Source organism: Myodes glareolus, chromosome 1, assembly GCF_982192425.1.
Source record: "Myodes glareolus chromosome 1, mMyoGla1.1, whole genome shotgun sequence".
Taxonomy (NCBI): domain Eukaryota; kingdom Metazoa; phylum Chordata; class Mammalia; order Rodentia; family Cricetidae; genus Myodes; species Myodes glareolus.
Window position 1 is genome coordinate 104,260,272 of NC_142026.1, and position 23,829 is coordinate 104,284,100.

A 23,829-nucleotide genomic window follows, 5' to 3' on the forward strand; every position below is an offset into this window, starting at 1 on the left:
AAGCAGGGGCAGGAAGATCTCTGTGAGTTTGAGGCCAGCCTGGTCTACAGAGTGATTTCCAGGACAGCTAGGGCTGCTACACAGAGAAACCCTGTCTTGAAAAACCAAACAAATGAATGAATAAATAAACATTTAAAAAGTAATTATAATTAAATGTTCTATCTTCCAATGAATCTGCTCTTCAATAATATAAGCTAATAAATAAGCCTGAAGAAGATAGTTGAAGACATCCAAAACAGAAGTCAAAGTCTGGAGTGTTTAATATTTATTTAATTCACAAAACAAGCATTCTCCTCTCGAGCCTTTGCCCACGGCATCTTCCTGACCACTTCCAGTTCGGTGGCTTCTTTTAGGACCGGGGTTATATCACACTTGTTGCTCAAGTCCAGACAACGGAAGATAGATGCTCATCTTGGGAAATCTTCAGAGCCACAGTAGAAAAACACATTTCCATGAAGCAAAGAAGAAAGTAGGGCAGCAGAGGTGCGAGGAGCACTCAGGAGTCCAGCTCCTCAGAGGCCGAGGCTATGTTGGCATTTCTCTCTGCCTCCAGTTCAGAAACAAGCTGGACTATCTCAGGGTGACTGAATTTTCCTGGGAAAAGGGAGACATTTCTATATTAACATGAGAAGACACACATTTCTTCAGTTTGACCCCATGGCTATCAGGGGCTCTCTTCTGTGAACTTGGTCACACCTCAAAGCAGGAGATTCTGGGTCCCAGGAACAGGTAAAGGAGACCACTTTAGCCAGAGTGCAAGGATGAGATTCAGGCAAAGAATCATCATTTAGTCTGTCAAGATGTAGAGGAAACAGCACCAGGCAGCCCCTGAGTGTCCCTCCCAGGGACTACAGCGGAAGCTTGGGAGTGAGAACCCAGATGTCAGACCCATCTCTTCCAAAACTGCAATGAATTAAGGGGATACAGTTCCCACATAGAAAATGGCTGGCTGGGTGGTGCTGGTGCATGCCTTTAATCCCAGCACTCAGGTGGTAGAGGATTCCTGAGTTTGAGGTCAGCATGATCTACAGCAGAGTTCCAGGACAGGCAGGACTATACAGAGAAACCGTCTCAAAACAAAACAGAACAGAAAAGAAAATGGCCTACAGGAAGACCACGGTACAAAGAATATAAATAAGCTGCCTTTGGTTAAGATCTCAAGTAGCTGATGTCTGCCATTGTCCCTGTTCCTCAGTCCTCCCCAGGCTTCGGTTCTGGACAGTGACCTCATCCTCATCTAGTAAAATCATTACAGATACCTAGTATAGGTGGCCAGCTAACAAGCCCTGACTACACTGACCCATGAGGCCCTCAGTGCCTTAGCCCCAAAGCCATTTCTCTAGTGTCATCTCCTACCTTCCATTTGTCACCCACCCCAAAAGTCACAGACTCTGCTGTTCCCCAAAACAATAGGTTCAGAAAGCAAGGGCAACGCTATGGTGTGAATCAGAGAAAACCCCAAAACTAAAGCCTGAGGTCCTCTTCAAAGCTGCTGTAATTGGGCTGGTGTGATGACGCAGCAGATCAAGGAACTTGCTGCCAAGTCTGTTAAACTGAGATTCACTTCGAAGCCCGCGGGGTAGAAAGAGAGGACCAACTCCCGAAAGTTGTCCTTTAACTTCCACATGTGAGCTATGGCATGCCCCCATCTACTATCAAGTAAATAAATGTAATAAACAATTTCAGTTGTAATAGATGCAGTTTATATGTTTCCCCATGCTTTTTTGATAAAACCTTTTCTTTGTTAATTAACGATTTTTAATTTCTAAAATGAAAATAAAATATATCATTTGCCCTTCCCTTCCTTTCCTCCAACCCTTCCCATGAACCTGACTTGCCAGCTCTGTCTTTATCTTTGCTCTTACATATATGTGCTTAGGAGTGAGTCCTTTCCTTACACATCTGTCGCTGGGATACTGAGAAATCATTTCTCCAATCGGCTGCATTATACTGATTTACTAACTCTTTAATGGAAGCAGTGTGCTACAATGCAAACAGGAGATTCCCCTTCAGCTGGCTGTAGACAAGCCACCGTCTCTCTGGGCTGAAGCATCTTTCTCAGCAAAAGACATGCTTCGAGCTAGACAACTCCACTCACATAGTTTGATTTTTTAAAATTCTGCTTGTATGTCACTCTCTGTTTTTCCACTGTGACTATAACAACTGAGGACAACTAACTGTAAAGTGCAAAGATGGCACAAACACGGCCTGTGTGTTAAATCACTGTGAACTATGCTCCCGGGAACCCAACTGTCACGAGTAACATGGGCCAGCAAGCCATGGAAGTCAAATGCCAGATGGGAAACATTCCAGGCTCCGTGGCTCCTGTTATAACCACCTGATCCCACTTGATCCTACTGCTATCATATATTGTTAAACTCAAACAACACATAAAGAAGGGGGAACGCCTCTAGCAGGTAGAGTTACAAGTTCGTGTCCTTGGGGGAGAAGGCAAACAGCTGTGCTCCAACTAGACCCAACCATAATGCTCCATCATCGGAAGCCATGGGGCCATGCAATCACAAACTAAGACTTCTAAAACTCTGAGCCAAAAGAACCTTCCTCATTGGAAGTTGGTCATGTGAGATGTTGTGTTGCAGTAACTGAAGCTAACCAAAAGACGGAGCCAGAGGGGGACTGCAAGGTGTGACACACTGAGACCAAGTGCAGACTGAGCAAAAAGGGAACAATGAAGTCTCAGAGAACGGATTAGGAAAGAACGCTGGAAACACGGGAAGCAGCAGGTCCTCAGACTTTCTTGGTCACCCAAAGGTGTTGCGAAGTTATGCTTTAGAAAGAGGAAAACCGGGTGTTTTGAAAACAAAGATATCATCCTAGGGCATAGCTTTACAGTATTTACCTGGCATGTACAAGGCCCCAAGTTTGATCCCCACTCCACCCCTCTCTGCCCTCCCCTCCAAAAGATGAGCTGATGCCCATATGTACAGGGAAGGTCACACTGACAGTCCAGTATGAACTGACTTCCCTGCCTAGAGCAGAGAAAATGTGGTTGGAAGAAGAGAAAAAGAAACTTGCGGTCAGGATGGCCAAGCGGTCTAAGGCCCTGTGCTTAGAAACCTGCATCAGCTTCCTGCCCATGAAAATGGTAATTTGGAGATTAGTCTGTGAGCCAGGGTTTTCATGAGTTTGGTGAGATCACACAAGGGTCATGGCAGGTCAGAGAGAGGCCAGTCCTTGTAGCCCTCAGGGAAAATAGAGACTGGACTGACTGATCCAATAGGGCTCCCAGGAAATGGACAGGAAGTTCTATTTGAAGACACCATAGAACATCCATCTTCAACAGTGGGTGTGGGTGCTTGCTTTGTAAACGATCAAAATGAAGGCAGCTGACAGTGCAGGTGCCTCTCTAATCAGATCCCAGGATTTCCCCCAGCATCCTCCCTCACACAATCTTATCTATCATGTAGGTGCTGCTAATGTCACCATTCTATAGTGGATGATGGGATCTGGAGCCTCACACACGCCAGGCAAGTACTCCACTACTGAACTCTATCCCTGGCTCTTGATTTTGAAAACAGAGTCTTACTATTTAGCTGAGCCTAGCCGCAAACTCAACCCTTCTGCAGCTACCTCATGAGTGCTAGGATTACAAGCATGCATGACACCAGGCTTAAGTATCTCCATTACAAAGAAGAGAAAACAAGACTCAAGGGCCTTAGTGATTTATTAGATTTACATGGTTATATGTAGCATAAACAAGATTCAAACCCATGTCTCATGAGTCCATGGCTGTGCTGTGAGGTACTATACTGATGGTGACATCCACCTGGTAAGAGGATGTGGAAGTGTATGTTACTCTGCTGTCTTGGAATTGTTCGACTGCTGAGGAAGAAGCAACAGCTGCTAAAAACATTTGATTTTAAATGCTGCTGGATTAATCCAACTGATATATTTTGAAAATGCCTTGACTTCAAAATTTAAGTCAAAAGATATGTTACTTTGGAGAAGAGATTTTGCTTTTGTTTCCACAGGAAATGAGAGGCTGTGGATTTATTCTGGATTAAGAAAAATAAGGTTTGATCAAAGAAGACCCCCTGAAATATCTCCAATGGGAATGGGTGGCCCAGATGATCCAATGTTTCAGAGCACCTCTGGTGCAGTTTCTTTTAAATCTATATGCAGAGCAGCCTCAAGATTGTTTGCTGAGATGATCCAGCCTAACAGAATACTCCAGTAAGTTCTTGCCTCAGTCTTAAGACTGATGGCCAAGATAATCAGCCTCACAGAATACTCTAGTAAGAACTTGACCATAATCCTAAATTTTCTTTGGGTCCCCATAAGATTATCAGCAACCCCAATCAGCAGGAAGTAGCCTAGAAAACTATGTCCACATTCCCAAAAAATGGATTATGGATGTTTGTCTTTGTTTTTGAGTGTTGATTACAAGTTGTTATGAATAATGGTCAGGAAAAAAAAAAACTAAACAAAGCTGATTAGATTCAGGGTTCTTGTTGCGAAAAGAAAAAAGGGGAAATGCTATGGGATAATGCTTTTGTATACTATAAAGATTTGTCACTCGTATTGGTTTAATAAAACACTGATTGGCCAGCAGTCAGGCAGGAAGTATAGGTAGGGTAACCAGACTAGGAGAATTCTGGGAAGAGGAAAGGCAGAGATGCAGTTGTCAGTCAGAAGCAGAAGAAGCAAAATGATAATGCCATAGTGAGAAAAGGTACCCAGCCATGTGGCTGAACATAGATAAGAATCATGGGCTAGTTGTAAGAGGTAGTTAGTAATAAGCCTGAGCAATAGGCTAAACAGTTTATAAGTAATATAAGCCTCTGTTTGTTTATTTGGTTGTGGGACTGGGTGGGATAGAAACTTATGTCTATGTGCAAGACTTATTTTAAGTCACTCACTATTTCTATCCCAATCTTACAATTCTAAAGCACTAATAAATTAGAGCCCCTTACTGTGCATTATCTCTCTCTGAAAAGCAATTTTGAATGTAAGAAAGGAGTTTTGGTTCCCATTTATCAGACGAGGCACAAGCTCTAAGACAGCAAGGGACCAACAGCTGGCAGAAGCAGAATGTGAACATGTTGTTCAGACATCAAAGTGGTGGTGTCCTTGAGTGCCACTGGTGTCTCAACTAGCCATCTCAACATTACCATTTTCTTTCAAGATGTTCTTCTTGAAAGGTCAGAAGAGGGAACCAACAAGGGGTTTGCCACTTATGGACCACCAGTCCCCACACTAAGATTGAGCCCAACTAAATCAACGTTTATGAGTTTATGAGCATGAGTACCCGCTGTGGAATCATAGAAGTCTTGAAGCCTCCCAGGTTTCTTCTCCATGTCTTCATATTCGGATGCCTGAAGAATCATTTCACACTGGTCCAGCTGCTTCACGAATCTGGCCTCTGCACTAGATTGGGTCTCATATTCCTAAGGAAAGAGATATAGAAAGGGCATGATTAGGTTGCCTCACTGGGGAGTCTAGGGAATTTCCTATTTGGGTACCTTAAAGAGTCACAGCTTACAGAATGAGTGTTCAGTACCAACTCCATTTCTCCACTGTGTACAGATAATTAGAGACTCTTGACTTCAGAGCACAGTTTAGCACTAGGATATCATGCAAGGTAACAGTCCACAGAAGCCACCCAGTGCTCTGGAAGACTCTCAGATGAACACATCTTAAACACTTGCAAATTCTTCTCTTACTGTCTTGGTTTCATGACCAACATTCTTTTCATTTTATTTTATTTTATTTTATTTTATTTTATTTTATTTTATTTTGAGACAGGATTTCTCTGTGCAACAGTCCTAACTGTCCTAGAACTCCCTTTGTAGACCAGGCTGGTCTTGAACTCACTGTGATCCATCTGCATCTGCCTCCCAAGTGCTGGGATTAAAGGCGTGCACCACCACTGTCCAGCAAGATCAACATCCTTTTTTTTTTTTAAAAAAAAAGTATGTGCATGTGTGTCCATGTGTGTGCAGATGAACATGTTTGTAATTGATGTCCATCTTGTTTGAAGGAGACAGGATCTCCTATCAGCCTGTGGTTTTCTGCGTAGGCTAGAAGGTCAGTGAGTCCCAGAAATCTGCTTGTCTCTGCCTTCCTGGACTGTAGACTGACTGCATGTATATTTCTCTATACTTGCTCTTAGTCTGCCTGCCTGCCTGTCCTCCACTCCCCTACCCCTCCATCCCTCTCTCCCTCCCTCCCTCCTTCCCTCCCCCCTTCCCTTTTCTCTAACATATGCTCTTGGGATCAGACTCAAGTCTTCATGCTTGTAAAACAAGCATGTTACAAACTACTTTATTTCCCCAGCTCTAAAATCAGACACCTTGGTCAACTTGAGTTGAGTAGAAGAAATCTAGTAACTTCAAGATTTTTTTTTTTCATTTTACACTTCTCAAAGTTTGCATTCTCTCCTCATTTCACTCAGACTGCTTCTTCCTCTAAGCTAATTAATACCTTTACTAATTACTTTTCATTACAAGTTTACCTGGAAATCTCTGGGTTTGTGATCTACCTAGAGTAGTTAATTAAGTCCCCCTGGGTTATAACTACCGGGACATTAGAATCTATGAATTTTACACATGTGTGTGTTGGTGCAGATGGTGAACACGGAGGGAGGGGAGGAGCATTTTCACCTTTTCTCTTCACACTCTCCCCCCACTCCCGAGTCACACCGGGAGTTCCAGGGGCTTTCTTCTCAAAGTAGAATGTCCCACCTGCCACAAGTTCCAATTAAGGCTGCACAGGACCGTTCTTCTGTTAAGACCAAAGTATTCCCAACCTGTTTCCCGAAGAATCCTCATTTGTAATTCCACCCAGATGTGTTCCGATAACAAGCCTGCCATGCTTTCTCAGCACGGACACATGGTACAAATCACCGAGGTTTCTTAGGTTGCATTCAAAGCCCTCTCCTTATAAAAGCAGCCCTCTGAATTTGGGAAGAGCTGAATTTTACAAAGGAGAATCATTTAAACATGAAGCTCAATATATTTTGCTTTATCTCAAAGGCCCTTTTAAAAAATTACATTTTATTTAAGTGTCCATTCACATTCATATTTAGATTGTTATATTAAATAAATTCAAGTTCACAGTTTAGCCAAAGGAAACTGAATAAGCAAATCAATGTAGAATTTCTTTTCTGCTCAAAGTGAGGGGAAGAAAAACCTTTCAGAGTATTAGAAAATAAAGTATATTGTTGTGCTGGCCATTTTTTTGTCAGCTTGATACAAAACCAGGGCACCTGGGAAGAGGGACTCCAGACTGAACTGACTCCATCAGAATGGCCCAGGGGCATGTCTGTGGGGGCATTTTCTTTATTAATGATTGAGAGGGCGCAATCCCACTGAGGGTGGTGCTACTGCTGGGCAGATGGCTTTAGGTTGCATGAGAAAGCAGAGCAAGCAAGCCTGTAAGCAGCACTCCTCTGTGGTTCATGCCTCTGCTCTCGCTTCAGTTATTATCCTGACTTCTTCCAATGATGAACTATTACGAGAACATGTAAGCCAAATAAACCCTGTCTTCCCCAAGTTGGTTTTACTCATGGTATTTATCACAGCGACAGAAAGCAAACTAACAACTGATGGTGCAGAGAATTCTAATGAATTTACAGAATATTTTAAAAGACATGCAATTTGTTGGATTTTTCCCTTAAATTTCCCTTAATTCATTGTAAAGGCATTCTCTAATTTTATCTTTCAGTAAAAAGGCATGGGGTTGGGGGGATGCCTCAGCAGTCAGCAAGTGAAGGTGCTTGCCACCAAGCCTGACGACCTGAATTTGAGCACTGGAACACAAATGGTGGAAAGAATGAACCAACAACCGTAAGGTGTTCTCTGACCTTCACATACATGCTGTGTCATGCATGCGTGTGCACACATGCACATGGATAATAAATAAGTTTAATATATTTTTTTAAAGTCAGGGTTCAGCAAAGAGCACTATAGACCAAGCTCTCAGGGTGAGAAGTCTTCTGACATTTAAAGAACCACAAGAGTGGTTTCTAACATCGGCCTGAGAGTCACAGGACAGAAGAGGAAAGAGAAAAGGCTAAAGATGGAAGCGAGGATCTGTGCCTCCGGCGCCTGGGCTTCCTGTATTGGAATCTCGGCCACTGCGCATCACGGGCATCAAAGCGAGGTCCAACAGGAAGAGGCATACTCAGATTTGATGCCCAGCAAGATCACTCTAGCTTGCAGTATGGACAGCAATTAAGCTAGAAGCTGGGAAGTCAGAGTCCAAGACTTTGTAGCACCAGCAAAAGCATGATAATCACAGCAGCACAGATAGGAAAATATGGGAGGATTTGAGAAATGCTAATGATGAAGTAAAATAAATACAATAAAACTATATGCAAATGAGACAGCCCACCTGCATCCACAAGCCATGCTTAAGACCAGCATCTGTCTGAAGAAAGCACTGCAATACAAGAGGGGCTCAAAATAAGCAGCGAGAGTTCTTAAGTTTGCAGACAGACACTGGGCAAGCAAGATCCTGTGCACCCTAGCAGGAGATGAGCATGAGGGCCTACACAGGGACAGTCACCCCTGTCTGACCTTTGGGTCACCATACCAGGACACAGAGCCATGACAGCAAGAGAATCAAAACTGAGTACGGTAAAGGTTATCAAGATGGAAAAAAAAATACCTAAAAAAATAGGAAAGGGAAACATAGTTGGAAAGTTCCTAAAAACAAACCTCCATATTTCTCTCATATTACATAAAAACATGCACAACCCACCACCACCACCAATTACACTGTGGAGGGAGATCTGAACTTCATGTCCTTCCGAAAGTTCAGGAAATATGATTTCAAACTAAAATGAGCAACAGAAAAGCACAGTGTCAGATGTCCCACTACCTTAGATGGTAGAACAGAAGGTGAAGTAACACACCCCATGCTCACATCAGAGACACATTCTCAGATTTAAAACCAGATCAAACCTACCACAAACTACCCCCAAAGAACTGATAGACACACACACAATGTGACATTAAGGAACAACCTAGAAAAACATTAGAGATAAAAGTTATTTTAGAAAGAAATCTAAATGATGTGGAACCCAAGAGCAACTGAGCGTGATAAGTGTGCCGACGAGAATTAAAAATAAAAATGGAGTTGAAAACTGGATGGTTTAAAAATTAAGATACAAAAGGTTTCAGAGAACTTGACAAATATTGGCAGTTGGCAAAAAAAGTAGTATAAAGAAAAACTAGATGTCAATAAAACTTCTTTGCAATTACTTTTTTCTGCTAAAGTATGCTGAAAGCACAGGCTAAATACCTAAGGAAATTAGCTTAGGATAACCAATAAAAAGATACATTCTAATAAAAATTACCAGACAGCAAAGAAATTCTTTGGACTCCTATATAAAAATAGAATCTGACATAGAACAAAAAGGAAATGATGACTAGACACCGACAGCAATGCTTTAAGTTAGAAGAAAATGAGAGAAATATACTCAAATATATCAGGAAAAGAAACTGTGACCTAGGGACTTTATATCCAGAGAAACTGAATTTTATGAATTACAAAAAAAAATACAGAGAAGTTGAGGAAAATGAAAAAAGTTAGGGAACACTGCTCTAGGAGCCCTTCCACAGAATCAACCGCAGACAAGACTCAAAAAAGCAAACCGCTCAGGAGTTGACAAATACTAGAAGCCAGCGGTCTGGGTGGCATGTGCTTGCGTGAGGCTGACATAAGGCCATTTCTGCTGCCAAGGAAGTCATCACATTCAATCTTATTTTCTCACCTTTCCTGTAAGAACTGCAAGCAAAGAGTCAATGAGAGTCAAGCACAAAACTATACAAGCTGCAAAATAAAAATAAAAAAAAAAACATCAGAATACTACCTTCCGGCAACCTCCAAGGTTGAGAGGAGACAAGCATAAAGAAAAGGCAGTCATTACATACTGCCTCTGCTCTAGAAGAGGAGGGATCGGGGAGAATGAGGCAGACTAAAGTCTTATGTAATAGCCAACTTTAGTCTCGGACAGTTTGTAGTCTGAGGGTTCAAAAGTGTCACCTGAGTAGAGTGTACAATCACAAGGACAGGCCACATGTGGCAAAGCATGTTTTCCCACAGAGGCCTATAAACAAATAACAATAACTAGCGGTAATGAATCCTTCCACTACACCTGAGAGGGGCAGAAAACACATTCCAAGAACAATTCTGTGTTTTGAAGAAACTGAAGCCACCTGACTCTTGTCTTATTTTCTTAGAGTTTTCTCTCAAGCACTCAGTTCTCCTCACATGAGACCCTGTACCTTTTGAATGGGCACAACACTTGCCTACCATGTTGTCAAAAGGATCTGGCCTGAGTTTGATTAGTTGCTAACCTGTATTAAATAATAGAAGACCTCAACAAAGACTATGCAACTTATTTTGGACTCAGTAGTTAAGAATTCTCAACAGATAACTTGAAAGACAAAGAAATGGATGAAGGGAGATACTTTAGATTCAAGATCTGGAGGACATGTTAAGTTCAAAAAAACATACACAAGATTGAAGTACAACATCCAAGGATGAATGCTAAGATGAAGATGGCATCCAAACAATTTCTATGAAAATGAGGGTGGTGGTTACTACAGCAGGCAGGAGTGGTGTGCAGAGAAGATATGTCGTTTGGATGAGACACAGACACAGGTTTCTGGGGCGAAGGACCAAGTTCTACATATGGATCTGGGTGGAAGTTATAGGGATGTTACCCTTGTAGCAACTAACTGTGCTATCCATTGGTTTTTCAAGGCTTTGTTTTTCATACATAAAAACATTTTATTTGAAAAGGGAAAAGAATAATAGTGAGCATGGTCATGGACTTTAGAAGCGGGGGGTTCTGTGACTATGTGGGGGCCTGGATTTTAGGCTCTTGAGTATAGTGCTTTAGAGAGAGACTGCTCCCGAGGCGACAGGGAGAAGTCAGAGGTGAAGAGTGAAGCCCTACAGGGCTGCGGAGAGGAAAGGCGTCCATGCACGTAGTGTATGCACCTAGTGCACAGGATCTGAAGACGAGCTAGAAGGAACATTTGCAGAAACTCCAAAGAAACTTCCAGAAAAGTACAGAGAGAACCAGGAGGACCGAGAGGCTGGGAGATGACTCAAGGATAAGAGTGTTCCCGCTCCAATAGTAGGATCTGAACTTGAACCCTGAAGATCTTACATAAAAAGCCTATTACGACTGCAGCTGAATCTATCACGTCTGTAATCGCTGTGCTGATGCAGGATGGAGACAGGAGGAAGTCTGGGGCCTGCTGGCTGCCAGGGTAGCTCCAGGTCAGGAAGAGACCCTGTCTCAAGGAAATAAGGTGGAGCGCAATAAAGCAGGACACATGGCATCCTCCTGTGGCTTCTGCAGATGTACTGACAGGTATACACACACCCCTATAACACATACACACACACACACACACACACACACACACACACACACAAACACACACACACACACACACACATACACACACACACACATAAATGGAAGGATGAAAGACAACCAAGAAAGAATATACCAGAAACTCGAGGGATGAGCCGCATGTCACCAAGTGCCAGATGGCACAGAGGCAAAAGAGGACTTGCTGGGTAAGCCACACAGAAGCCGCATGGGATTTCAGCATAGCAATGAGAGGTGAGACTAGCAGTCACATTGCAGCGAACGTCAAAGAACAGAGTTGGGGAGTGTGGGCAAGTCATTACCTGCTTAGCCATGAAGGGAAGTAGAAAAATGTGGCAAGCGGGGAGATCTGCTTCAAAAAAATGTTACACAGACATAGACCTACAAACTCATACAGAGCTAAAAAAAATTCACATCTATGCAGCCTCTACTTCCCTAATTAAAAACAAACAAGAACAGAAGAGACGATCCACTATAAAATGGAGAGAGAGGTAGCAAGGCAGGTGGTTGAAGGGAGCAATGGACACTCAGAGACAGAGAGGGAGGTGCCTGAGCCTCTTCAGGAATGTGGCACTAAGTGAGAGAGGATCCCACACAGCACTCTGCCACCTGCAGGTGGACTGGAAAAGGCAAACCACCCAGTGACTCAGGCTAGGGTTTCCTAAGCAGCAGGACTAGAAGGCAGCCCTAGGTCCTGAAAGTAGAGAAGAAAGGGAGGAAAGTCTGCAATGCTGGCTCCGAGGGAGGATCCATCTGTGAGTCTGCCTTCCATACCTTCCTTTCTCTGACTTCCGGGTGGTTTTTGCTTCTGACTCCCAGGAGCCTGACATTGTTCTCCTCTATTCAGAGGATAGATGAGAAGTCATTTGTAAAAACGGAACATGTTAACCCAACTGCGTTTCCAACTGACTGACACCCAACAGTACTGAGAGAAAATTTCAGGCAGAAGAGAAAGCCCGGATGGGCAGTTGGTTAGGCATTTAGTCTGGCACGCTGGCCCCACGTGCGCTTTGGGGCTCCAAGGTCATTCTCTAAAATGCAGTGCAGGTGGCAGGTAGACAGCCTGTGATGTTCTCACAACACAGCACAGCCACAACCACAGCTGCCTCTGGTGCTTTCAGACGCGAGCAAAATAAACACACTTCCTGCTGGTCTACTGAAACATAATTTCATCTTTATGGTGGAAGACAGATTATAATCCAGAATGTGTAACCCCTTAAGCCTCTGGACTGGCAGGTGTTTATAATGCTGAACAGCTGTGGTGACCACGCTTCAGTACCAGCCTACTGGTATTTTCTTTGCAGCTAGGATTGCCCTAAGCTCTATTCTAGGTACCAATTTCCTAAACCAACATCAGGACTGAAGGCAGACAAGATAGAATGTATGGATTAGAGACAGGGGCGAGAACTCACAAATGTTCTAAGTGTTTTATACTAGTTACTTTAATTCCCATGTCTATATACTTCCACATCGCAGATGAAGAAGTACAGGCATGGAGAAATTAGATTGCCCTAAGTCACATAGATAATAACTAAGAGAACACGCATGTGGACAAGCAGCAGGATACCAGAGTCCATAAATGATCATGGGCTAGGCATCAACTACTATGTCTCCTATTGTGTTGAAAAATCCCTGTCTGCCTGGGATCTTAAATGTGACCTATGACTGTGGCTTATATAGAAACAGGGTCTCTGCAGAAGTGACTGAGTTGTAATGTAGCCCCAATCCAGGAAGCTGGGACAGAGATACAGACAAATAGGGATGTCACCACACCGCTGGTGGGTGGGACCGGAATGGGCAGGGAATGCCAAGGACACCGGTATTCTTTGATAAGCTCATCCAGTCAGGATGGAAGAACCATTACCTATTTGGGAGTTACCAAGTGTTTTACAACTCTTCAAGTCAAAAATTCTAAATAACGGCAATACTTGACTTGGAAGATATGATTTTTAAACCTGTAGAATTTGCGGTAAAATTTTCAGTGCATTGCTGGTGACTACGAAAAGAATTCTATAGATGCTGCCACTGCGTTTAGAACAAAAAGAGGCAAAGGCGGGCAGATTCTTATGAAGCTTCCCAAATTCTGGGAGTGCTTTGTCCTTAAGAGATAATGGAATTCACTTCAAAAACTCACACCTCACCTCTTCTCTTTCTCTGCATGGATGATGCGCAGCCTTACTCTGCTACCCGACCTAACGGAGCACGCTTCTAATGCTGTATATGCTGAGGCATGGACCACTGTTCCCTGAAGAAACCCTGGCATACTGTAACGGACACCTTCTGCAGCAGCTCCAGGCTGGACTCCATTACACCATCCCCGACTGAATTCTCCTCACGAGGTAATTACTAAAGGTCCACGGTGTCTCAGCAGACTCCAGCAATTCCTTATTTCAGAACACTAACACATGGAGTGCATACGGATAAACTGCCTCTAGTAGGGAGCCTAAGGCGGCACACAGAAATCAAACCTATTTATCTGCTAAAGCAATTAACTTTCACACAGTAAGGGATGAACGATGACTCAAAAAGCCCATGGTAGCTGAGGTTCAATTCTGCTTATAAATAAACTGAGATCAGACTAGGGATTTTAAAACCTAGCTTTCTAAGACCGCCGAGCTTCTTAGTTGTGGATGAGCAGGTAGACCTGTAGGACTCTCGTTTCCAAGAAGACAGACAGACTAACTAGAATGAAGTAGCTTACCTGTGGATGTTCAGGCTCAAGGCTCTGGTCCCTGTGCTATACCCCACTGCCTGGAAAGACTTACTTCACCCCATGCTTGAGTCACACTACTGCAAGGACAGGGCACTACCAAGTCTGATGCTGCAGACCATGGGTGTCTAGGGAAAGTTCAAGGGTCCAGTCCTAGACACGTCCCATTTTCCTCCCAAGTGACAATTTGACTCAGCATAGGAGGTAGTGGGAAGATATCTTCAGGAAAGGCAGAGAAGGGTAGGAGCCCGGATAAGGGAATGTGATTCTGAGGGCAGAGGTGTCGGAGAGGGATTGGATGGGAATGAGGAGGATTGGACAGTATGGGAGAATTGACAGGGGGCATTTGGGAAGGATGAAGAAAGGGCTATCCAAAAGCAGGAAAGAGGGCAGGCTGAGGGGCTCCATCAAGGACAGGCATTGTGCTCTGAACAGAAGAACCAGTGGAAAACAGAAAGAATGACAGAAAACATTCAGTCCTGCTTTTTCACCCTCCCTGCCCTTTCTTTTCAGCCTCGTGAGCCCTTGGGTGAGCCCAGCCTACGCCTTTCACCTTGATTTCACTCTGTTCTTTTTTCTCACTTCAAGACAGGGTTTCTCTGTATACCAGCTCTGGCTGTCCTGGAACTTGCTTTGTAGACTCTGCCTCCCAAGTGCTAGGATCAAAGGCATCACTACCACCACCCGGCTTTACTTTGTTCTTTTATGGATGGGCAACAGACTCAATAAAAGAACAGTATTCAAGGTCTCAGATCTGGTACGGTGCGATTAAATCTCAGTTCTGAACTCTCTCAAAGCCACGGGTCCAGAGGACAACTTCGGCTGTCATCCCTCAGATGGCATTTGCCTTGTTTTAAGAGTGTCATTCACATTTTAAGAATCAGAAATGGGGGCTGGGTAGATGGCTTACTCGGTTTTCCTTGCAGGCAAGAGGACCTAAATACAACTCCAGAACCACGTGAAAAAGCTAGCCAGGTAGCATATGCTTGTAACCCCAGGGTGGATGCGGTAGGAGGTCATGTGTATCCCTGGAGTTCAGAGGCCATTGGAGGCCCTGTCCCAAAAACAAGGTGGAGGACACCTAAGGAATGACGGCTGAGGTTGACCTCTGGCCTCCCCACTCACACATACACACGTGCGCCTACACACAGAGGAACAAGATGTGAACATGAATGCGAACACAGAAAAGAATTAGGTGTGGGTTCATGGCTGTGAACAAAGCAGTCGGAAATACAAGCACTGTGCGCCAAGGTCCGTGGCAGGTGCAGGTAGGTAAGAAGAGTAGAAACAAAGACAACGAAAAGTTTCTGTCAGCACAGAGAGATTTCTGTAGCAGCTGGGGGACAAAACTACAGTATAGAGACCGTTAGCATAACCTTTGCAACTAAAGCACAGATATATAAATTCAGTAACAGTAAAAAAAAAAAAAAACAGTCTAGTACATATACTCACTTCCCAGAGTTCATAGAGTTCCTTCCTGAGGTCCTCTGGTAGCAGCTGGGTGATCTGCTTCATAGCCTCCTGAAATATGAAGCCATTAATTCCATTACATTCGCCTTCATCTCAGTCATTATCTAGCCTACAAAAGCCAAGCAGGGACTCAGATTCCTTAAAATAACCCCAGTAGAATAAGCAGGACTTCACAGGTTCCAGGGTTTTATTTTTAAGTAATATATTCATTTTCTGTTATTTTCATTATTGCAAAAACTTAAGCATTATATAAAAAGTCAGTCATTGTCATTGACATAACAGAAGTCCCAGTTTTTGAGGTACACAGATTCCCAGAATGCACTGCTGAACACAGACCTCCTTATAACCTCAAGAGCCTGCCCAGATGAAGGCACTGTCCTATCCTCTGATTGTACACAGAGTGTCAAACAGCAGGACAATGACCAGTGGGGTCAGAGTGACGTGTCCCCAGCAACCGTTTGAGGGGATGTCCTTGCAGTTCATGCCTGGCTATACTGAGTCTTTCCACAATGTATCCAGCAGTCTAAAGATGCCTTTGTTACCACAAGAAGTCTGAGAGCTATCCAAAATCTAGAGAGAGGAGAATGAGAGAATAAGAGGTGTCCTCTGTAAACACTTCTAAGTCTGCCGTGGTGTCCTCAGTTTCTTCCTTGGCTTCAATCATCCTAGTATTCTTCCAAACAGCACATTTTTAAGGTCAATTAACTTCCCAATAGCCATCGACACCTTCACTATCTCATCCTGTTTAGCCCTGACTCTACTCTACTCTAGTGTTAACCAGAGGCCAAACTCTTTGAAAAGAGTGACCTATAAGTATCAACTTCAGTAACAGCAATGTCTTATATAAAATAAAATGAGCTGGAGAAAAGCGATGAAAAGAAAATGGGTATTTGTGTGGATATTTATACGGTGTAGCATACATCCATGTCTACAGCAAGCAGCATATGCCAGTACTAGTAATACGCTCTCACAAGTGGCACGGCCATCCAGGGAGGCCGCTCAGTCACACAGCTGGAGTGTCACACCACAGAGAAGCACAAAATGGATTTTACACTTGCACTTCTTGTTCCTTTATTGTAAATCTCAGCAATGTACTGGAGAACACACATTTTTGTAAATGGTCTCCATACACAGATCACTTTTGACTATACTATTCCAGAAATACATTTATTTCTTGCTTAATTTTTCCTCCAAAAACATTTGTATCCAGCTTGCATATGGAAGTCCACTCTTCTTGGAGGACCTGCTTAAACACTTTGCTTTGAATAGGAGTTATTTTACTGCCTCTTCTTAGCTGATTGGCCCAGCACTGAACGTGGCCGAACAAAATGCCTCCCAGGACTGAATTAGTTTTTTGGAGATCTTAATACTAACTAATTAAAAACTTTCTTCAAAATTATCGTGTTCTTTGAAAAACAAACCACAACAAATATGTTGTTTTCCTCTTAAAATTGAGGCTTTTCTGGATCTAGGCATATCAATATAACTTATTATACAATGGGAATTGTATTTTTCTTTTTACCATGTTTTAAAGATTTCATACAAAAGTACTATATCACTTCTAACCCTCTGCATCCCCTTCTCAACACCGCTGGTGTTCCCCTACTCCCTCTCAAATTATTATTATGGGTGTACACATACATATTTATAAATACAGCCTGTTGAGTCCGTCCAATGTTGCTTGCGTGTGTGTGTTTTAGAGCTGAGTGTTGGGATTGGGCCACCTAGCAAGGGTCTTGTTCCTGGAGAAGACTGATCCTATCCCCAGCAGCTATTAATTGCCTATAGCTCTTCTTGTAGAGGTGAGGGCTTGTGAGATTTGGCTGCCTAAACAAGACCCCCATAGTAACACTAGCTGAGAATTTTTGAGAGCTCTCAGTTAATATTCCTTGTTTGACGGCTTATATCAAAGAATCATGCCCACCTTAAAAAAAATGCTATTAACCTCACTGAAGCTCCTCGTCATGGGCCAAGACCTCACTTCTGTACTGCACCTGCAAAGCATGTCCTTCCAACCCTGACAAGGCTGAGTGGTGTGGTTGCTCACTCAAATTCTAGATTCAGACTGGTCTTAAACCTTGGCTTGCCATTCACTAGCTGAAGATCCTGGACGCGGTCACTTAGACCTTTTGTCTTGTAGTTTCCTCATTTGCAAGGTGGTCCTTCCTAAGAGGGTTGCATGGTCAGAACATGGGCACACACAGTCCTTATAAGTCAGCATATGAGTCCTCAATACATAGTCGCTTTGAGTTTTCATTTTCTTGACCTTCCAAAGACTCCCATAAAGAAGGAAGGCCTACTTTCCTTTCTCCCAGTTCATTAGCCACTTTGTCCCCCACAGATACGGGAATAGAATGACTCTGCAATCTATTTCAAGAAGCGTCTCTCTCTGCAAAAGAGCATATAGTTGGCCACTGCTATATCAGCATCTAAATCCAGCCCCTTAATCCTCATGATGCCTGTTAAGGCAACACTGGCGAGCCTGGGTTATAATAAAAGGTTCATGTTATCATGGTGGAGGAAGGGGTTAGACACAAGCGTTGCTTTTGGCCCCCTTTCCGAGTTCCGTCTTCTCTGCCTGCATTCTGCCTTTCATCTTAATATTGAATATCCTCTATAACAGTCATTCTTCAGTACACCAAGTTGTACCCTCCACCTCCCACTCCCGCTTCAACTTAAATCCTGGCCAGCCAGTCAAGAAATGTCTAGGCAAATGATTCCTCTGGTTCACATTATGCATGTTTCTCCTGAGGCCAAGAAGCCTTCATTTAATTATCTTAATGCATGGCTCAGAGAGCTGAATCATGTTCATAAACACCATCTGTATAAGGAATTTTCCCGTGCCCAAACTCAGATTGGCAGCAGGAAGATGTAATGGCGCACCAGCTCTCTCCAGGCCCTGGGTTTCTCAGCCAAGAACTTGACGTTCCTGAAGATGTTTCCCTGGTCCTTCTGCCTTTGACATTTATTCCTCCAAATCAGCAGGAGTGGGCAGCAGCAAAAACAGCTGGGGCCAGAAACACTTTTTTTCCTAACCAGAATGTAGCAGGAAAGAAGACAGCAGGACCTTGTGATCCTGCCTCAGGTTGACAGGAATCAGGACCCAGCCGGTCTACAGAGTTACAGGTTTCTCCCTCTGTGGTTGCAGTTCCTTGACAGTGTCTGTGGTTCTTTTCCAGAAGTTTCTGGCATGCTCTTCTATGGAGAAAATCCTCGTGCACGGTCAGAGGGGCAGCATATCTCTTCTCTGTCATTTCCCGTACCTGCTCCTCGGTCTAAGGCCACGTTTTTCACTCTACATCCATACTCGTGCGGAAATAGAACCAACATCCTCCAGCCAGCTTCAGAAATAAGGAGGTTTTTTTTTTCCTTCATCCTCTTCACCCAGGGGACACTTCATTACCCGTTATCCTCTGGCTAAAGTACCAATTCTTCAACAGCTGAGAATTTCAGCAGCTTGCTTTCGGTCTGTGCGTACTCTGTCAAGCAACTTAACAATTCTTTTTCACAACAGTCTAGACCTACATGGAGAAATATTTCCTTCTGTCATGATGAACAGGCTGTATTTTGGACCTGTTCTTTAGGAAGAAGAGGGATGGATGACATAGCCCTATACGACCACCAAGATGCCCATATTTTAGGGTAGGTTGGAACCTAAATTAGCCCCACTTCTTTATGGACTCTTCTTGCTTCTAAATAAGCAAACACCCTATTGGCTACTTAGCTCTAGTCTCCATCAGCTCAGAAAACAGTTACTTAACCCTACCTTCACTATTAAACCACGTCAGTAAAGGCGTCCTCACTAAATAACTTAGAACCAATCTCAAAGGACTCCAAGAAGTCGTTTGCAGTAATGGTGGTACTGAAATCCACTCCTTCAGCTTTAAAGGACAAAAGAGCGAGGGACAGAGGGAAGGAGGAAGAGATCAAGGGGAGACTTCTTCATGGGTTTTTCTGTCTCTGTCTCCACAAAGTTTCTTTTTAGCCCTGCGCTCACCACTGACCTTCATTTAATAGCTCATCAATGTCATTTATTTTTATGAATGAAAATGTTTTCTTTTACTTTTTAAATTTCTAGCCTCTAAAGGATTAACTTAAAATTTACTAAATAGGGGCTGGAGAGATGGCTCAGCGGTTAAGAGCATTACCTGCTCTTCCAAAGATCCTAAGTTCAATCCCTAGCAACTACATGGTGGCTCACAACCATCTGCAATGAGGTCTGGTGCCCTCTTCTGGCCTTCAGGCACACACAGACTATTGTATGCATAATAAATAAATAAGTATATTTTTAAAATTACTAAATAGTAATTATAATACTAAATATATTTGTGATTTTGAGAATCTCTCTTCAAATAGTTTCAGTGTGTGTGTGGGGTGGGGAGAATTTCCACAAACAGACTTAAGCCCCAGCTGTTGGTACTACCCTAATGAAAGCCAAGCCAACAAGAATGGAAGTCATCATGACGATTTGTTCCTGTGTCAAACCAGGCTAGAGCAGGGATGTAGCTCTATTCTTATAGAAAACAATGCTGAGAATAAGCTAAAATCAATTTGCGGGCCAAGAAGTCCTTGCTTAGAGAAGTCTGCTACCTCCTGAAAACAGACGGTACGAGTAACACTTCGAGGCTCTCTTGAAGACCTCCCCTCACTACGGCCACCAAACCGAAGCTGTTAAGTCCCACACTCTGTACAGACTCAGCTAGTTGTCGATCATAGGGTGAGCTCCATGGCAACACCTTGGCCCTCAAACTCCAAGAACATCTTCTCCGACCTTCCCCGTTTTCCAACAGGGACAGTGAATTCTCTTCACTTCAGCGACAGATTTTCCTCACGGTCTTTTGCAGATCAGCACCAACCTCTTCTCGCCTATGCTTTTCTTCTTTGGGGATGTTATCTGCTGGTGCTATGTCCCCAACGATGCATTCTGCCATATCGTGAACCAGGGCTAGGCGTATACATCTGATCAGGTAAGAAATGTTGAGTAATTATACAAGATTACATCTACTACAAGTTTCTTTCCTATACTATTTTTAAACTCAATAATGTGTTTTTTCTTTCTTCCCCACTCATAGACTAATTTAATACAACATTTTCTAAAGTAATTATATCCTACCAGCCCACATTAGTTCTGAATCAAATTGCTTTTGAATATTTAACACAAGACTTGAGAGTATAGAGCAGACTGAATTTTTTTAATGGTTGATTTCATAATTCTCACTTTACGAAGTTCCTAATTTCAAACCACAAAGCCAGGAGACGTTTTACAAAAATTTAGAATCGAGCATTTCCTCCAATGTCTAATGCCAAAGGGATCTATATATAGGGTAGTGGGTGAAGTCGAACAGATAGGACTTTGAATTTGGCTACCAACCGTACTAGCTATAGGAAGTTTACCAGATTACGTACTTAATTTAAATGCTCCCTTTTTCTGTCCTTCATTTTATCATGTAAAATGGATAACAGGGAGATACAGCTTGTAGAATATCGGTCTACCAATCACCAGGCCCTGAGTTGGATGTCTAGCATCAGAGAAAGGGTGTGGAAGAATACTTCATAGGGGAGATATAAAAATTATATTTCATAAATCATGTTCTTGTTCTATACTAGTCATTTAACACATGGCTACCATTATTAGTCTCTGATAATAACCATCAGAATGACAGAGGCAAGCAATGAAGTAGGTGCCCCAGGAGGGGAAGGGTTTTTCAGTCCTGCTGATCCACAAAGACCTTGAAGCCTCCAGTTTCTTTCTAGTCCAGTTCAAATGTCAGACACAGTTCATCTCAAACTGATGTCATTTTTTTTTTAATGCCAAAACTCCTCTACATTCTGGAAACACCATCTGCAGAGCAACAGGACTCTCGAGGGTTCCAGGCTCACTTTGCTGTAGTCAGCTTGACTGTTTTCTGTGCTTCCAAAGTACTTTGCTTTCTCCCCACCAGGGTTTTGATTGTGGCTTCTCTGTGTGTAGCCCTCTACTACATTCTTGACTTGTGCCAACTCTTTAGAAAGAACTCAACTCTGCGGAGACCAAGCAACAGCAGGAGAGCTCCCCACTATTAGAATAACCGGCTAATTCCCTCCTGTAACTTATTTTGTGATTTTTATTGAAGCCACAGAGAGGCTGGGCAATTCATTTGCTGTCTTCATGTAAACTCTTGCCCTGTGATCCCAAGAACTTTAAAGGGTTGCTGACTAGCTAAAGGGGTGCCTCTTTAGAGCATCTATGTAGTCGTTGCCGTACAACCTCAATAGCGTGACCTTGCAAACGGCTACCACTATTCCAAAAGCAAATAAATATGAATGCAAAGTCCAAAAGCAAAATAAATATGAATGCAAAGACACAATTTTACATATACTCACCTTCAAGGCCCTAATTTCTTACTAATTTCCACTGACACCAATGCGCACACTCTCTCAACAGAAAACCTACTGCAGTTTGTAACTGCAGCAGTCCTCACAGAGTCCAGAGACCCTCACATAACTCACCGATCCTTGTTAAGGTGGTCATCTCTGGTCACCATAGCCATAACTGCCATGCGGTACATGTGATCTGACACACTCTCTGGCTTTTCCACATTCCTGTACACCCAGCCCGTCCGGGGGACTCTCTAATAAAGAAGATAAAGAATTAAACAAATATCACCACTAGGAACAACCACACAACCAATAGATGCTCTTTAAGAAAATGTCAGGGGATGACCACAGAGTCAACCAAGTCATGGTTTCAAACCTCTTTTTAAAAAATGCTTTATTTAAGGCCGGGCAGTGGTGGCGAACACCTTTAATTCCAATACTTGGGAGGCAGAGGCAGAGGCAGGTGGTTCTCAGTGAGTTCAAGGTCAGTCTGGTCTACAGAGCAAGTGCCAGGACAGACTTCAAAGCTACACAGAGAAACCCTGTCTAGAAAAACAAAAACAAAAACAACAAAAAAATGCTTTGCTTAAACTAACCATAGTGAGCCATACATCTGAAATCAATCAAACTAGTGAGTGAGCAAAATGCAATTCACACGTATACTAAAGTTCAATAGCCATCACTGGGCTACTGAAGTGTAACGACGGGACAATACAAAGGTTTTAGAGAGAAAGGCAAAACTGGTGGTAAGCCTGGTGCTGCATACCTGGGATCCCAGCACTCAGTAGGTGGAGAACCGAGTTCCAGGCTGCCAGCTGTGCTACCAACCTCTTCTCAAAACAAGTACTTCGTAATTAGGAAAACCACGGGGCTTTGCTTTGTTATTTTTTCTACTTACAAGAGTAGTAGAATTTTGCTATCCAAAAACCCATTTCACAGAAGAAAACGGTAGCATGTTTTGTACATAAACACGTGACAGACTGCCCAGATCTGACACAGAAGGAATACACGAATTTCTGCCACGGTCAAGACTTTTATTTGGACCATGTTGTGATCATGCGAGTCTGCACTTTCCCTGGGAGTTCTATGCTTCTAAAGAATCTCACGAATAGTAGTCAGGTTCCAGGGAACCGGTGATCTGGGAACGTAGGGGACTCTGCCCAAGCTCTGACAGGCGAAGGCTGATGCACGCTGAAACTGTGTTACAGAAATGGTCGTTTCCGGAAGTCCCTGCGACAGGGGAAGATCTCCACTGCTCGTGTGCAGGGCTCGGCTGCACGGGTAATGGGCGCCAGGCCCTGAACGGGCGGCGCCGGGCCCGGAGCGTGCACAAGTCCCGGGTCCAGCCTCGGCCTTCAGCTTGGTCCCCGCCAGCTCCTTCCCAGCACACCCAGGCCGAGCACCGCGGGGCTGAGAGAGGGGAGGCTGCGTGGGGACGGAGTCTGAGCCCAAACCGCCGCCTCCCGGCCAGGCCGCGCCCGCTCGCTCACCTTGAGCTGCCCGACCAGCCGCAGAAAACGCAACAAGCCGGCTCCGTGTCCGGAGGAGGCCGAAGCCATGCTGGAATGCACCTGAACGGAGGCCCCTAGCAGATCCCCTCCCTTCGGCTCCTCCCCGCCCCCTCCGGCTCCTACCTGCCCTTAGGCTCCTCCCTGTCCCGTCCGGCCCCTCCCCGTCCTCTCCGGCCCCTCCCCGCCCCTCTCCGGCTCCTCCCCACCCTCACTACTTCCTCCCCGGGTGGACCATCTTCTCTCTTTGGACAGCTAGGACTTGAACTTTGCATGGTGGATGATAAAGTAACCCTTGTCCACTTACACCTGGATGGTAGTTCGATGCTAAGAAAGAGCAGAAGGGCCTCAGGAGGAAGAGAGTGGATATTGCCTGTAAACCTATAAGGAGCTTCACTTACAGGCCA

The 23,829-nt window shown here is 43.8% G+C and overlaps 1 protein-coding gene across 1 annotated transcript; it reads right to left on the bottom strand.

Annotated features, from left to right (window-relative positions):
• Nucleotides 1–250: 250 nt before the first annotated feature.
• On the bottom strand, nucleotides 251–23,559 carry Hddc2 (HD domain containing 2). Its single transcript, XM_048425277.3, has 6 exons — nucleotides 23,405–23,559; nucleotides 22,047–22,168; nucleotides 20,414–20,516; nucleotides 15,540–15,608; nucleotides 5,270–5,408; nucleotides 251–594 (listed from the first exon to the last, which is right to left on the bottom strand). The coding sequence occupies exons 1-6, from the start codon at nucleotides 23,471–23,473 to the stop codon at nucleotides 497–499; spliced, it is 600 nt and encodes a 199-aa protein (XP_048281234.3). The 5' UTR covers nucleotides 23,474–23,559; the 3' UTR covers nucleotides 251–496.
• Between the last annotated feature and the right edge of the window lie 270 nt (nucleotides 23,560–23,829).